The sequence below is a fragment of the Rattus norvegicus genome, chromosome 5, assembly GCF_021556685.1.
Source record: "Rattus norvegicus strain SHRSP/BbbUtx chromosome 5, alternate assembly SHRSP_T2T, whole genome shotgun sequence".
In the NCBI taxonomy this organism is placed as follows: domain Eukaryota; kingdom Metazoa; phylum Chordata; class Mammalia; order Rodentia; family Muridae; genus Rattus; species Rattus norvegicus.
In genome coordinates this window covers 103,645,868-103,662,819 of record NC_141538.1, presented here as the reverse complement: position 1 = coordinate 103,662,819, position 16,952 = coordinate 103,645,868, and the positions used below count along the sequence as shown (strand labels likewise).

Sequence of the window (16,952 nt, the reverse complement as noted above, 5' to 3'; positions counted from 1 at the left end):
AACCCTGGTACACTGAAGCTCCCGGAAGGGGCGGCACAGGTCTTCCTGGTTGCTGCCACCGCAGAGAGCCCGTGGGCAGCACCCCTCGAGCAAACGTGAGCCTCGGGACCACAGGTAAGACCACTTGTCTGTTGCAAGAAGGCTGCCTGGTGAAATCGGGACACACAGAGGCAGAATTCCTCTAGGACCGGGCACGTCCTGTGTTTACCGGAAGTCCCACACCCGCGGATCCCAGCCCGCAGCAGCTCTCTGCTCCCAGACCCCGTGGGAAAGAGACCTCACCGCCTGGTCAGGTGGGCACTCCTGAGGCTGCATAAGCTCCCGGAAGGGGCGGCACAGGTCTTCCTGGTTGCTGCCGCCGCAAAGAGCCCGTGGCATCAAAGATAATGTAAAGCGGAAAAAGCTACTGGTCCAAAACATACAGGAAATCCAGGACTCAATGAGAAGATCAAACCTAAGGATAATAGGTATAGAAGAGAGTGAAGACTCCCAGCTCAAAGGACCAGTAAATATCTTCAACAAAATCATAGAAGAAAACTTCCCTAACCTAAAAAAAGAGATACCCATAGACATACAAGAAGCCTACAGAACTCCAAATAGATTGGACCAGAAAAGAAACACCTCCCGTCACATAATTGTCAAAACACCAAACGTACAAAATAAAGAAAGAATATTAAAAGCAGTAAGGGAAAAAGGTCAAGTAACATATAAAGGGAGACCTATCAGAATCACACCAGACTTCTCGCCAGAAACTATGAAGGCCAGAAGATCCTGGACTGATGTCATACAGACCCTAAGAGAACACAAATGCCAGCCCAGGTTACTGTATCCTGCAAAACTCTCAATTAACATAGATGGAGAAACCAAGATATTCCATGACAAAACCAAATTTACACAATATCTTTCTACAAATCCAGCACTACAAAGGATAATAAATGGTAAAGCCCAACATAAGGAGGCAAGCTATACCCTAGAAGAAGCAAGAAACTAATCGTCTTGGCAACAAAACAAAGAGAGTGAAAGCACACAAACATAACCTCACATCCAAATATGAATATAACGGGAAGCAATAATCACTATTCCTTAATATCTCTCAACATCAATGGCCTCAACTCCCCAATAAAAAGACATAGATTAACAAACTGGATACGCAACGAGGACCCTGCATTCTGCTGCCTACAGGAAACACACCTCAGAGACAAAGACAGACACTACCTCAGAGTGAAAGGCTGGAAAACAACTTTCCAAGCAAATGGTCAGAAGAAGCAAGCTGGAGTAGCCATTCTAATATCAAATAAAATCAATTTTCAACTAAAAGTCATCAAAAAAGATAAGGAAGGACACTTCATATTCATCAAAGGAAAAATCCACCAAGATGAACTCTCAATCCTAAATATCTATGCCCCAAATACAAGGGCACCTACATACGTAAAAGAAACCTTACTAAAGCTCAAAACACACATTGCACCTCACACAATAATAGTGGGAGATTTCAACACCCCACTCTCATCAATGGACAGATCATGGAAACAGAAATTAAACAGAGACATAGACAGACTAAGAGAAGTCATGAGCCAAATGGACTTAACGGATATTTATAGAACATTCTATCCTAAAGCAAAAGGATATACCTTCTTCTCAGCTCCTCATGGTACTTTCTCCAAAATTGACCATATAATTGGTCAAAAAACGGGCCTCAACAGGTACAGAAAGATAGAAATAATCCCATGCCTGCTATCGGACCACCACGGCCTAAAACTGGTCTTCAATAACAATAAGGGAAGAATGCCCACATATACGTGGAAATTGAACAATGCTCTACTCAATGATAACCTGGTCAAGGAAGAAATAAAGAAAGAAATTAAAAACTTTTTAGAATTTAATGAAAATGAAGGTACAACATACCCAAACTTATGGGACACAATGAAAGCTGTGCTAAGAGGAAAACTCATAGCGCTGAGTGCCTGCAGAAAGAAACAGGAAAGAGCATATGTCAGCAGCTTGACAGCACACCTAAAAGCTCTAGAACAAAAAGAAGCAAATACACCCAGGAGGAGTAGAAGGCAGGAAATAATCAAACTCAGAGCTGAAATCAACCAAGTAGAAACAAAAAGGACCATAGAAAGAATCAACAGAACCAAAAGTTGGTTCTTTGAGAAAATCAACAAGATAGATAAACCCTTAGCCAGACTAACGAGAGGACACAGAGAGTGCGTCCAAATTAACAAAATCAGAAATGAAAAGGGAGACATAACTACAGATTCAGAGGAAATTCAAAAAATCATCAGATCTTACTATAAAAACCTATATTCAACAAAACTTGAAAATCTTCAGGAAATGGACAATTTCCTAGACAGATACCAGGTACCGAAGTTAAATCAGGAACAGATGAACCAGTTAAACAACCCCACAACTCCTAAGGAAATAGAAGCAGTCATTAAAGGTCTCCCAACCAAAAAGAGCCCAGGTCCAGACGGGTTTAGTGCAGAATTCTATCAAACCTTCATAGAAGACCTCATACCAATATTATCCAAACTAGTCCACAAAACTGAAACAGATGGATCACTACCGAATACCTTCTACGAAGCCACAATTACTCTTATACCTAAACCACACAAAGACACAACAAAGAAAGAGAACTTCAGACCAATTTCCCTTATGAATATCGACGCAAAAATACTCAACAAAATTCTGGCAAACCGAATTCAAGAGCACATCAAAACAATCATCCACCATGATCAAGTAGGCTTCATCCCAGGCATGCAGGGATGGTTTAATATATGGAAAACCATCAACGTGATCCATTATATAAACAAACTGAAAGAACAGAACCACATGATCATTTCATTAGACGCTGAGAAAGCATTTGACAAAATTCAACACCCCTTCATGATAAAAGTCCTGGAAAGAATAGGAATTCAAGGCCCATACCTAAACATAGTAAAAGCCATATACAGCAAACCAGTTGCTAACATTAAACTAAATGGAGAGAAACTTGAAGCAATCCCACTAAAATCAGGGACTAGACAAGGCTGCCCACTCTCTCCCTACTTATTCAATATAGTTCTTGAAGTTCTAGCCAGAGCAATCAGACAACAAAAGGAGGTCAAGGGGATACAGATCGGAAAAGAAGAGGTCAAAATATCACTATTTGCAGATGATATGATAGTATATTTAAGTGATCCCAAAAGTTCCACCAGAGAACTACTAAAGCTGATAAACAACTTCAGAAAAGTGGCTGGGTATAAAATTAACGCAAATAAATCAGTTGCCTTCCTCTATACAAAAGAGAAACAAGCCGAGAAAGAAATTAGGGAAACGACACCCTTCATAATAGACCCAAATAATATAAAGTACCTCGGTGTGACTTTAACCAAGCAAGTAAAAGATCTGTACAATAAGAACTTCAAGACACTGAGGAAAGAAATTGAAGAAGACCTCAGAAGATGGAAAGATCTCCCATGCTCATGGATTGGCAGGATTAATATAGTAAAAATGGCCATTTTACCAAAAGCAATCTACAGATTCAATGCAATCCCCATCAAAATACCAATCCAATTCTTCAAAGAGTTAGACAGAACAATTTGCAAATTCATCTGGAATAACAAAAAACCCAGGATAGCTAAAGCTATCCTCAACAATAAAAGGACTTCAGGGGGAATCACTATCCCTGAACTCAAGCAGTATTACAGAGCAATAGTGATAAAAACTGCATGGTATTGGTACAGAGACAGACAGATAGACCAATGGAATAGAATTGAAGACCCAGAAATGAACCCACACACCTATGGTCACTTGATTTTTGACAAAGGAGCCAAAACCATCCAATGGAAAAAAGATAGCATTTTCAGCAAATGGTGCTGGTTCAACTGGAGGTCAACATGTAGAAGAATGCAGATCGATCCGTGCTTATCACCCTGTACAAAGCTTAAGTCCAAGTGGATCAAGGACCTCCACATCAAACCAGACACACTCAAACTAATAGAAGAAAAACTAGGGAAGCATCTGGAACACATGGGCACTGGAAAAAATTTCCTGAACAAAACACCAATGGCTTACGCTCTAAGATCAAGAATCGACAAATGGGATCTCATAAAACTGCAAAGCTTCTGTAAGGCAAAGGACACTGTGGTTAGGACAAAACGGCAACCAACAGATTGGGAAAAGATCTTTACCAATCCTACCACAGATAGAGGCCTTATATCCAAAATATACAAAGAACTCAAGAAGTTAGACCGCAGGGAAACAAATAACCCTATTAAAAAATGGGGTTCAGAGCTAAACAAAGAATTCACAGCTGAGGAATGCCGAATGGCTGAGAAACACCTAAAGAAATGTTCAACATCTTTAGTCATAAGGGAAATGCAAATCAAAACAACCCTGAGATTTCACCTCACACCAGTGAGAATGCCTAAGATCAAAAACTCAGGTGACAGTAGATGCTGGCGAGGATGTGGAGAAAGAGGAACACTCCTCCATTGTTGGTGGGATTGCAGACTGGTACAACCATTCTGGAAATCAGTCTGGAGGTTCCTCAGAAAATTGGACATTGAACTGCCTGAGGATCCAGCTATACCTCTCTTGGGCATATACCCAAAAGATGCCCCAACATATAAAAAAGACACGTGCTCCACTATGTTCATCGCAGCCTTATTTATAATAGCCAGAACCTGGAAAGAACCCAGATGCCCTTCAACAGAGGAATGGATACAGAAAATGTGGTACATATACACAATGGAATATTACTCAGCTATCAAAAACAACGACTTTATGAAATTCGTAGGCAAATGGTTGGAACTGGAAAATATCATCCTGAGTGAGCTAACCCAATCACAGAAAGACATACATGGTATGCACTCATTGATAAGTGGCTATTAGCCCAAATGCTTGAATTACCCTAGATCCCTAGAACAAACGAAACTCAAGACAGATGATCAAAATGTGAATGCTTCACTCCTTCTTTAAATGAGGAAAAAGAATACCCTTGGCAGGAAAGGGAGAGGCAAAGATTAAAACAGAGACTGAAGGAACACCCATTCAGAGCCTGCCCCACATGTGGCCCATACATATATAGCCACCCAATCAGACAAGATGGATGAAGCAAAGAAGTGCAGACCGACAGGAGTCGGATGTAGATCGCTCCTGAGAGACACAGCCAGAATACAGCAAATACAGAGGCGAATGCCAGCAGCAAACCACTGAACTGAGAATAGGTCCCCCGTTGAAGGAATCAGAGAAAGAACTGGAAGAGCTTGAAGGGGCTCGAGACCCCATATGTACAACAATGCCAAGCAACCAGAGCTTCCAGGGACTATGCCACTACCCAAAGACTATACATGGACTGACCCTGGACTCTGACCCCATAGGTAGCAATGAATATCCTAGTAAGAGCACCAGTGGAAGGGGAAGCCCTGGGTCCTGCTAAGACTGAACCCCCAGTGAACTAGACTATGGGGGAAGGGCGGCAATGGGGGGAGGGTTGGGAGGGGAACACCCATAAGGAAGGGGAGGGGGGAGGGGGATGTTTGCCCGGAAACCGGGAAAGGGAATAACACTCGAAATGTATATAAGAAATACTCAAGTTAATAAAAAAAAAAAAAAAAAAAAAAGCAAGCTGAGCAAGAATGGAAAGCAAGCCAATAAGCAGCATTCCTCTGCTGTCTCTACTTCGGTCCCTGCCTCCAGGTTTCTATTCAGCTAGAGTTCCTACCTTAGCTTCCCTCTACTCTGGGCTATGGGGCGTGCATGGAAGCCTAATAAACTCGCCCTTCCCAAGTTGCTTTGGTCAGCATGAGAAAGAAAACAGAAACTTCCCAACAAATTACTGGTCAAAGAAGCTCCAGAGGAACCCAAAGTAACCCAGTGACTGCCATTGCTATGGCTTCTAACAGAACTAGATATAAGACCCTATTGCTGAAGTCACCACACACGGGTGGCAGGACACAGAAAAACCGAGACTGAAATGACTGGGGAACTCTCCTAGCACTGGAAGGGGTGATACAGGCTGCTGGTGGAGAAAAAACATCAGTGGTCTTGTCCAGCACTGGGCCTGCATGCTACAACACTGACCTGCCAACCAAGGTGTGCCAACTGGGACAATAGTGCTATACCATTTATGGAGGTAATCCTAGCATAGCAATCCAATCTCCTGGCTGGAATTTTGGCCTTCTCCACAAGAGGAAATTCATGCCTGGTATTGTAAACATGGTCAAATCCCATGGCTACAGAAGTCATAGGCCCTGAAGAAGAACCTATTGATGTTGTTTTTTCTACATGGTTATAAGGTCAAACTGCCTTCTAAATATTTACACACACACACACACACACACACACACACACACACACACACACATCTGTGCTGCTGGTCAGAAAAGCGTCATTATCTAAGATTTATTTATATTTTATGAATGATTTCTCCCATGTATGTTTGTGTGCCATGTATATGCCAGAAGAACTGGAGTTGTAGATGGTTGCAAGCTGACATGTATGTTCTGGTAACTGACCCCAGGCCTTCTGCAAGATGAGCAAATGCTCTGAACTGCGGAGCCATCTCTCCAGCCACAAAAAGGCTGACTGCAGTGAGCAGTAGTTAAAGCACAGATACCTTACTGTTCCAAGCGCTAAGAGTAAGTCACGGTGAGTACGCAGCTCGGCACATTTAACAAGAGGAGTCGGGGGGAATGTAAGGCTGGAGGATGAAGCCTCAGAATATCGTCTTCTGGACATGATATGGCTGTTGCACACAGGAACTCACTTCCACAGGATCGAGCCAGCTAAAATTTCCAGCATGGAGGGGTGAGGGCCCAGACCACACCCCTACCTGAGGAGCTACTGAGGGTGCTGGCTGCTTGGGAAGGGAGAATCATGTGTCTTAGGAGTATGGCCACTAGAAGGCTGCCCATGCCCTAATAAGTGACGGCACACCCATACACATACGAGCACCTACCTACTGACCCCAGTGGGTTAAAAATAAAAGTAAGGGCTGGAGAGATGGCTCAGCAGTTAAGAGCACTGAGTGTTCTTCTAGAGGTCCTGAGTTCAATTCCTAGCAACCACATAGTGGCTCACAGTCATCTGTAATGAGATCTGATGCCCTCTTCTGGTATGACTGAGAGAGTGACGGTGTACTAATATATATTAAAATAAATCTTTTTAAATAAATAAATAGATGCCAAAGGAGAACATAAAGTTGGGAGATATCCCAGTAAGAGTAAAGAGAGACTATTATCAACACACATCAAACATATGTATGAATCTTTCAAGGAATAGATAAATTTTTTTAGATGTAGTTCATGGTTTTTGCTGAGTAAAAAAATAAATATTATTCCAATGTAAAAAGAAAACAAAAATCTCTATTTTATAGGCTAGCTAAAATTAAAATTAATTTTTAACAATTCTGAGAGATAAGGACTAGCTAAAGGAAGTGGTCACTAAGAAGTGGGCCTTGCACTTCCAGACTCACTAAGATGTGGCGAAGCAACCTCATGTTCCTCCGACACTGACGAGAGTTGTTCTGGCACCGAAGCACCCTTTCCAGCCTGAGCAGTGAGCGAAAATCAACCATTCTCGCCCAGTGTGGTGGTGCGTGCCTTCAAACCAGCACTCAGGATGTAGAGGAAGAGAGACGTCTGCGAGTTCCAGACCAGCCTGATCTACATAGTTAAGTTCCCAGACAGTCGGGGCTATATAAAGAAACCTTGTCTCAAAAAAGAAAACCAAAAACATACTCATACTCATACTCATACTCATCGTCATCTATCCTTCTGGAAGGACGCTCTTGTCAGGTACGCAGTCAGTACTCATTCACTTACACGCTCTGATCCCTCAAGTAACATGGTTCTCATACCACATAGACAAGAGATTTCCCATTACACAGGGAAAGAAGCAATGGCACAGGGGACGCGATCTGCAGGACAGGTCCGTGAGCTTTAATCGTTTAGCTGTCAGTACTACAGTTGTTATTAACTTGAATCATTAAAACACAGTGACATGGAAATGACAGATAGCCAGGGGCTAGATTGGTCACTTGCTTTCACTGTGACACAATGATAAAATGACTTTCCAAGCAGAAAAGAAACCAGTAAGATGACTGAGTGGGTAAAAACACCCGATGCCAAGTCTGAATTCAATCCCTGGAACCCACCCGTCAGAGAAAACCAACTTCCTGTTGGCTGTTTTTCAGACCTCCACAAGGACGCCACGGTGCTCACACACCCAGGTACATGGGTATGCACACTTGCACTAAATAAAAAAAATGCTAAAAATTTTAAATTAAAAACTGAGAAAGGGGGTTGGGGATTTAGCTCAGTGGTAGAGTGCTTGCCTAGCAAGCGCAAGGCCCTGGGTTCGGTCCCCAGCTCTGTAAAAAAAAAAAAAAAAAAGGAAAAACTGAGAAAGACGTCCACAGTTTTGTAAGTTTCAGACCAAGGTAACCTGGCTTCTTTGCTCATGGGCCCAGCATAAGACGAAATGTCATGGCAAAGAGGATGTAGTGCGGTGAAGCCCCAAGCATCATAAGCAGCCAGGGGGCAGAGGGAACCGCAAAGTATTGGAGAAACATTACACCCTTCAAAGCCACACCCTCGGCCACCTGCTTCCTCCCCCTCCCAATGACGACGTGAAACTATAAACTATAAACCCTCCAGCAGAGTAACCCTTGAACTGGGTCAGAGTCCTCACGAAGCAGCCGCAGACTAGGCCTTCAGCACATTCACCTTTTTGGAGACACTTCCTCTCCAAACCACAACAGGGCCATTATATAAAAGAACTAGAGGTTCTGAGTACTTAGAATTGTCAGCTGACACTTGCTAGAATACAAAATTTGAGCAAAACTCCCAACCTCCTTAACAGAAATAATAGCAAAACAAAACTTCAGGAGAGAATTTCTTGGGAGTCCAACTAACTACCAACAGATGCAGGTGAGAGGTTCTTAGGGCAGACATCTTGAAAGGCCCAGTCCCACCAGTGGAGACTCCTGTACATCCACGGAACAGACTCATCTACCTTCCGCTTTGACTTTGGCAGGGCAAGGATCTTATTAGTTCACCAGAGATATTTATTATCTCATGACTCTAAGTCTTCTAACCCCTGAGAGCCCAATCCGCCTTCTCGGCAGGTTTACTTCTTACATCAAAGCAAAACTAAAGAAACTCACTAGACTTCTCATAAAGGCTCTCATATATATTTCTGTGCTGCTTAATATTTAAACATACATTTGAATATTTAAAAGTATTCAAACATATTAAATGTGCAGATTCAAGCAAGGATTAAAATAAAACAAGTGAAACTATCCTGAGACTAACATATATAGAATATGACCCTAGAGAAGGCAAGAAAATTCAGCTAAGGGCCAGTGAGATGGCTCAGCAAGTATAACACTTGCACACAAGCCCAGAGACCTGAGTTTAAAACCCGCATACAGATGAAAGAATACTGACTCGCCAAAGCTTTCTTTTGATGTCTACTAACATGCCCCAACAAACAGTAATACATAAAACAAATTTTAAAAGGAAAGAAGGGGTTGGGGATTTAGCTCAGTGGTAGTGGTAGTGCGCTTGCCTAGCAAGAGCAAGAAGGCCCTGGGTTTGGTCCTCAGCTCCAGAAAAAAAAAAAAAAAAAAAAAGGAAAGGAAAGAAGAAGTTTGGGTTAAGAAGTACCTTTTAAGCTATAACTATGGCCCATGGTTGTAATCCCAGTGACTAGGAAGGCTGAAGCAGAGCTTCCAAGTTTGAGGGCTACCTACACTACATTAAAAAGTTCACAACCAGCCAGGGCAATGATGTGGAACTCTAACTCAATACAAAAATATAATACAGAATTAGGTGTGATATCATGAATCTTTAATCTTACCAAGTGAGAGGTACAGGCGGGCAGATTTCTGTTTGAGGCCAGCCTGGTCAACATAGCTAGTTCTAGGCTAGCCAGAGATACACAGGATATATCCTGCCAGAAGAGACAAACAGAGAGAGAGAAAGAAAGCGGGGGAGGGAGTAAAGCTACCAATGATGACTCTTGTTTTGAGAACAATGGTTTGAAATACCTACTATCAAGAAATTTTTTGAAACATGCTAAAATCTTCCATTTTTATAGTATTGGTGGAGACTTTTGAGCTAGAAAAGAATACGATCTGCAGGACTCGGATGCTGACACCCACTTGTGAACTAAGAGTCCTCACCCTCACCAAGATTCTATTTTCCTGTCTGAAACACTGGTGTTAAAGGGGAGAGGAGAAAACTCAGTCAGCAGTGTGTATGCCGCACAAGCCTGAGGACCTGAGCCGAGATGTGTAACTGCAGCTCTGGGGAAATGATCTCTGGAGCTCGCTGACCAACCAGCCTAGCTGAATGGGTGAGCTCCTGGTTCAGGAGGTCCATGATGAAAACATGGAGAACAAATGAGAAAAACCATCCACATCGGCCTCCAGCTTCCAGATGCAAATGCACAGATGCAACACACAGACACATGCACACTCGTATCTCATACACACACAAACATGCACACTCGTATCACACACACACACACACATACACACACACACACACACACACACACACACACACACACACAGAGGATAAAGAAACAGTAGCTACTTTGTAGCAGGTCAGGTTAGTTAAATGAAAGTATTTGGTAGCCATGTACAAAGAACTATAATGCATGTCTCTTCCCCACCAGTTGTAACATTATTGCAACTCCTGTTATTTCTGCAGTTTAAAGAAATCCTAAGCATTATCTCCCCACGAAGCTTATAAATCAAAATGTTTAAGACACCAGTATAGTAATTAAAAATGCATGTACATGAATATATTTGCTTTCAGTGTATAAATGCATTTCTGGGACTTCTTAGAACACTTCAGAGCAAGAGAGCACCTCCATATTTCCCATTATCGAGGGTCTCTGCATGTGTCTTATGAAGACCTTTGCTCCTCTGTCCACCAGACATTAATAGCAGCTTAATCGTATCCAAAGGATGCCCCTTCGAACTCGGCATTCAGAGAACCTCACACAGACTTAGGTTTTACCACATGATACTCACAAGTTCAGCTTTGCACAACTCTCCTGGGCATTATGCTTCTCTCGCTCATACGCACTCTCAACCTCTTTGAATTCATTCTTGATCATTTCCAGGTCAGCCACAGCTTCTGCCTGACTGGCTTTTTCTACTTGTAAAGCTCCTTCGAGGTCTCGAATCCGTAACTACCAGATGACAGAGAAGTAAATTTTTTCCATTAATTCATTCATTCATTTTACATCCCAATCAGAGTCACCCTCCCCTTCACCTCTGAGAAGAGAGAAACCCCTTCCTGGAAACCAAGCCACCCTAGCACCTCAAGTCAGTGCAGGACTAAGTATGACCCCCACTGAGACCAGAGCAGACAGCCCAGTTAGGAGAGCAGGATCCACAGATAGGCAAGAGAGTCAGGGTAAGCCCTGCTCCAGTTGTTGGGGTAACACACATGAAGATCAAGCTGCACATCTGCTACATATGTGTAGAGGAAGGTGGGCACAGAGACCCACAGCCAAACGAAAGACAGAAGGAATTTTTAAAAAGTTAAGACATGTTTGTTTCTATTTTAAATTGAATAGACTATTTTATCAAAAACAGATCTTATCATTTATCTAAACATTTCTTTCTGCTTTTGTTTTAAAAGAAAATAAACAAGGTGGTTTCGAACCCTAGGTCCTCTTCCCTCTGCCTCCTTCAGCAAATCCTACCAGGCTGCACCAGCATGCATTCAAGCAACATTATATGGATTCAACAGGTTTCATGCAGGAGTGTGTGTGTGTGTGTGTGTGTGTGTGTGTGTGTGTGTGTGTGTGTGTGTGTATGTGTATACAAATACATAGGTGCGTGCAACATCAATGAATGAAAATAGAGGTGTTGAATTAGGGCAGTGGGGAGGGTATAAGACAAGATTTGCAGGGAGGAAAGGGAAGGAAGAAAAGTAATTAAATTACAATCCCAAAATAGAATACTAATGCAGAAAAGTCTGAAAACTTATAAGCAAAAGCGTAGGCTCCTCTTTAAAGCATCTGATGGGAGGAAGTGAAGAATGAATGAAGAACTGAGATATGAAAAGCAGAAGCTGGGCCATGCTATCCAGGTGTCCTTGCCTTCTAATGCAGTCATGTTTCTTTCACATAATATCTTAAGTGGTTTTGAAAAGTGAAAGAAACATTATGGCATGAATATCATTATAAGCTTAAACATGGAGCTGACGAGATGGCTCAGAGGGTAAAGCCACTGGCCACCCAGCCTAGTCACCCGAGGTCAGTCACCAGGACCTACGCAGCAGTGGATAGAATCAGCTTCCACAGCTGTCCTCTCTGACCTTCACGTGTGCGTTGTGGTATGCACACACACATGCACACACAGATACACAAATAAATGCAACTTCTACCCCTAGAGATTCTTTTCCTGTAGAAGAGGAACCTCTATAGTCAAACAGCTCTATCTGATGGAAATACTCAGTGCTATGACTGGATAACTTGGGTTTCATTTCCTACAATCTGGCAGCAGGACAGTGCAGGGGATAGTTACAAATCACGACTGCCTGAAGTGGGTTTAAGGCTGGGTGGTAGCTGCACTGGAGTGGATTTTAATAATCTGCCAATTTTGCATGTATCTGAAATTTTGCAGAATACAACATCTTAGAATTAGGTGCCTGTGTCTACCAACAGCAGAACAAATACACAAAGTGCATTTTCTCAAAACAAGGACAGACGGCTGCTGTGTAGCTGTATACCCCCTTAAGAACAATGCACTGTTCTTACATCCCAAAGAAAACAAAGTCAGAGCAGTGTACACAGAAGGGGAAACCTGGACAACCGGTGAACAGAACAAGAAAAAGCAGACATGGGAGAACTAACAAGTGACAGAAGGTAGTATTTCACGTTTCTCAAGATGCTGCCGTTGGATGTTGAACCCAGGTATCAAAGTCTCACGCCCAGAACTGCACTATCAGATGGTACTGCAGACCCTCAGAAGGTGGGCTCATGGAGGAGGCCCTGGCTTCCACAAGAGTGGACTGTGGGACCCTGCTTTGTCCTCTCTTGCCTTGCTTCCTACCTCACCAAGTGAGAGGTAAGCACTCCCTCCATGATGTGGTGCCTCACCGGAAACCACACAAGTGCGTCATGGGCCAAACAAACATGATCTCTTTAGAGGTAAGGTTCTTAGGTAGAGTCGTGTCCTGTGTTCCACTGAGGTCACAGAAAGCCACTGATCCTGACACAAGCCATCGGGGATCCCCCAAACAATGTGTTCTTCAGAACAAACACAGTCACACACGAGACAAGACCTAAGAGCAGGCAGCGGTGACACCCTGGGCCCGAGGCTACAGTATGCCAACATCACTCCCAACAGAGATCTAAAATGGTACCCTTACCCTAAACACAGGGAGTGTCATAGCAGTATGCTACCATTCCCAACTCAGACCTTAGTTTCCTAACTGCTGCAACCTGAGAAAATTTATGCCAAAAACACGACTGCATCTTACCTGAATAATTTCAGAATTAAATTTTGATTCCAAGTGTGCTGCTCTTTCTGCTTCAATACTCTCTTCTAACTTCCTCACCCTCAGAGTGGTTGCCTAAAAACAAGTTAGGTTCGAGTTCATTAACACTGGCACTAAGAGCACATAGAGAACACTAATCACAGGATTATGACTAACACTTTATATAACACAGCTTAAGCTGTGGAGCCAACCTAGAACCTGCGATCCCCCTGCCCCACCTCTCATACTTTACAGAAGGGAGTGTAAAAACAATGCCCAAGAAGAATGCTCCAAAGTCTTGTCTCTCTTCCTTTTTAATCTTATTGGGGTACAGTCTACATGTGATTAATTAGGAAGAAAGTCTACTTCTGGGCACACACTTTCATGGCGCTGCTACAGTACAGAACATAGGCTGACATGTTCCCTTCTGTCCCACGGTCCTCTCTAAACACACACTCAGGCCTGCATTCCGAGGAGTCATTCTGCATCATTCTGTGTTTCAAAGTGCACAATTGCAAGGTGTTTTTGTATACTACTTGCTTTATTTAGGTTTTACAACCATATCAGTACTGTTTTCTCCTTTTGACGGTCTCCCCGTGTAGCCCTAACTGGACTGGAACTCACAAATATGTGCCTGCCCCAGCCTCCCGAAGGCTGGGATTAAATGCACTTCGACCACACCCAGTCCTTTCAATATTCATTTAAGATTTAGGTTTATGTATAGGGGGGACCTAGGTGCAAATGAATGCAGTGTCTGTGGTGGCCAAAGACCCTGGGTCCCCTTAGAGTGTGAGTGATCGGCAATTGTTGTTACCCAATGTTGGTGTGAGGATTCAAACTTGAGCAGCAACTGTTTCCAACTGCTGGATTCTCTCTCTAACTCTCCTTATCAATATTTCTTAACAATTTATTACACCAGAAAATAAGTCTCCAGAGGTGGAAAACAGTAATTCCAGTGTGAAAACCACTGATGGCTAAAATCCAAGACAAGAACGCTTTGTGTAACATCAGCTTTCCCCTTTATACGGATTATTTTAAGTTTTAAAATGAGTTTAATTGAAGAATATTCTTAGGAAGGCAACCGCTTTTGATTTGTCATTTTAAAAAAAGTTACATTTCTTTATGCTGTGTATTAAAGATCATTTAAGAGAACAGAGTCACATGCTTCTCTCTGTGGAACCCTTGGGTAGCATATATAGCACAGTGTTATTTCTGCGCCGCGAAAATAAATTTAAAAGAAGTCTCTTCTTTATTTCTCTTCAAAAAGTGATGTGGGGCTGGGGATTTAGCTCAGTGGTAGAGCGCTTACCTAGGAAGCGCAAGGCCCTGGGTTCAGTCCCCAGCTCCGAAAAAAGGAACCAAAAAAAAAAAAAAAGTGATGAAAATAATAGAAGGTGGCATAAAAAAAGCCCAATTTCTCTACTCATTCTGTCGTATTGGAACCGGTATTTTTTACCATCGCAGGCTACAATTTTTACTTTATCCACTTTAATAAGTTCTGTCACCTCTCTGAATTCAACATCATTCAATACAAAGGTCCAAACATTATCGCAGAATCTGTATGTATTTAGAGAGCCCCTGAAATTGACTCTGTTCCTGACTCTCTGAGCCAATGCTGAATTTATAGCGTTATCAAACAGGAGTAGAACTTGAAGGGCAAGCTGGGGGGCGATCTGTTGAGACTGTATGAGCTCATCAGGTTCTCTTGAAGACTGTTCCCCAAAGTTGTATTTCTGTATAACTGACATGCCATGGCTTAAAAGGAAGTGATTACTTTTTCTTCAGGCTTGCACTGATGTCCTGAGGGAAGGCACTTCTGCGTGGTGTAGCAGAGCCAGGTAGGAAGCCCACTGTGACCACCTCAGCCACGGAAACCGCCTATGTGGATTTTTGAGACAGGGTTTCTCTGTGAAGCCCTGACTGTCCTGGAACTCACTTTGTAGACCAGGCTGGCCTCGAACTCGGACATCTGCCTGCCTCTCCCTCCCTTACAGCTGATGAGTGTATGCCACTCTGCCCAGCTAACATAGTCTTCTTAAAGGTAAAATTTTGACATCTGTATCCTCTAATAATAGTTTGAAAAACAAGTATTCCATTCAAAAATGAAACTAGTAAATATTAATAGTCTAATGTGAAAATTCAAACAAAACATTCAAAAATGGGAGATGATTAAATTTGAATACTTGATAAAACTAAAGAATTATTATGTTTTCATGAATTACTTTATATGCATGAATATTTTGCCTGCTTGTTTGTAAGTTCGCCATGGGTGTGCCTGGTGCCCTCAGAGGTCAGCAGAGGGTGTTTATCCCCTGGAACTGGAGTTAGGGATAGTCATGAACCACCATGCAGGTCCTAGGAAGCAACCCTAGGCCCTGCTCAAGAGCAGCAAATGCTCTTCAGCACTGAGCTTTCTCCCCAGCCCTTATTATTACTTATAAATGATTGACAAATGCTGATAGTTTAAACCTTCTATCTCTCTGAAATGTAAACTAGAGCATCCATGAATGAAATTATATTTGGATTGGCTTTAAATATATTCACGTTGGCATGAATACTGACCACTGCAGACAACTACTGAAGACAGGCACATAGGGATGGTCATTACGGGCTTTCAGACCTAATGCTTCAAATTTCCATATAGCACCTTTAAAGGCTATTTAGATTTATTTAATGTGTCTGAGTGTCTGACAAGCATGCATGTACCTGGTGCCCATGGAGTCAGGAGAGGGCTTTGGATCTCTTGGAAATGGAGTTATAGATGACAAGTTCTCTACAAGAACAAGTGCTCTTAACTGCTCAGCTTTCACTCCGGCCCCAAGACAACAGCTGACTTCTATTTTAGGGGTTTTTTGTGTTTTTTTGGTTTTTGTTTTGTTTTGACACAGGGTTTCTGTGTGTACCCCTGGCTATCCTGGAACTCCCTATATAGATCCGGCTGGTCTTGAACTCACAGGGATCCACCTGCCTCTGCTTCTCGAGTGCTTAGGATTAAAGGCACTTGCCACCATACCTGTATGATTTTATGTGTATGATTATTTTATCTGACTGTAAGTTATGTACAGCATTTGTGTGCCTAGTGCCTGAGAAGGTCGAGAGGATATAGATTCCCTGGAACTGGAGTTACGGACACTTGTGAACCACAGCGTGGGTGCTAGGAATTGAGTCCTGGTACTCTAGAAGCATTTAATTGGGGAGATGGCTTACAGATTCAGAGGGTTAGTCCATGATCATCATGGCAGGGAGCATGGCAGTAGGCAGGCAGGCAGGCACTGTGCTTGAACTGTAGCTAAGAGCTTACCTCTGACCCACAGGATGAAGGTAGAAAGAGACTGGGCCTGGCCTGAGCTTTTGAAACCTGAAAGCCAACCCCCAAGTAACACACCTTATCCAACGAGGTCTGACCTCCCAATCTTTCCTAAACAGTCTAGCAACTTCGAACCAAAAACTCAAATACAT

At 42.7% G+C, this 16,952-nt stretch overlaps 1 protein-coding gene and 1 pseudogene across 6 annotated transcripts in view; both read right to left on the bottom strand.

Moving 5' to 3' along the window:
• Ccdc171 (coiled-coil domain containing 171) overlaps positions 1 to 16,952 on the bottom strand; it is a 346,651-nt gene that overhangs the window by 275,585 nt on the left and 54,114 nt on the right. For 5 of the 6 annotated variants that reach the window (XR_015620046.1, XM_087550831.1, XM_087550830.1 and 2 more), the window contains 2 exons: positions 13,497 to 13,589; positions 11,033 to 11,193 (listed from right to left, as the gene is read on the bottom strand). Coding sequence is in view for 5 of the 6 variants with exons in the window: in XM_087550831.1 (XP_087406957.1) it covers positions 11,033 to 11,193; positions 13,497 to 13,589 (254 nt within the window). In the remaining variant the exon portion in view is untranslated. 6 annotated transcript variants of the gene reach the window in all.
• On the bottom strand, positions 14,917 to 15,290 carry LOC148005881 (transcription initiation factor IIA subunit 2 pseudogene; annotated as a pseudogene).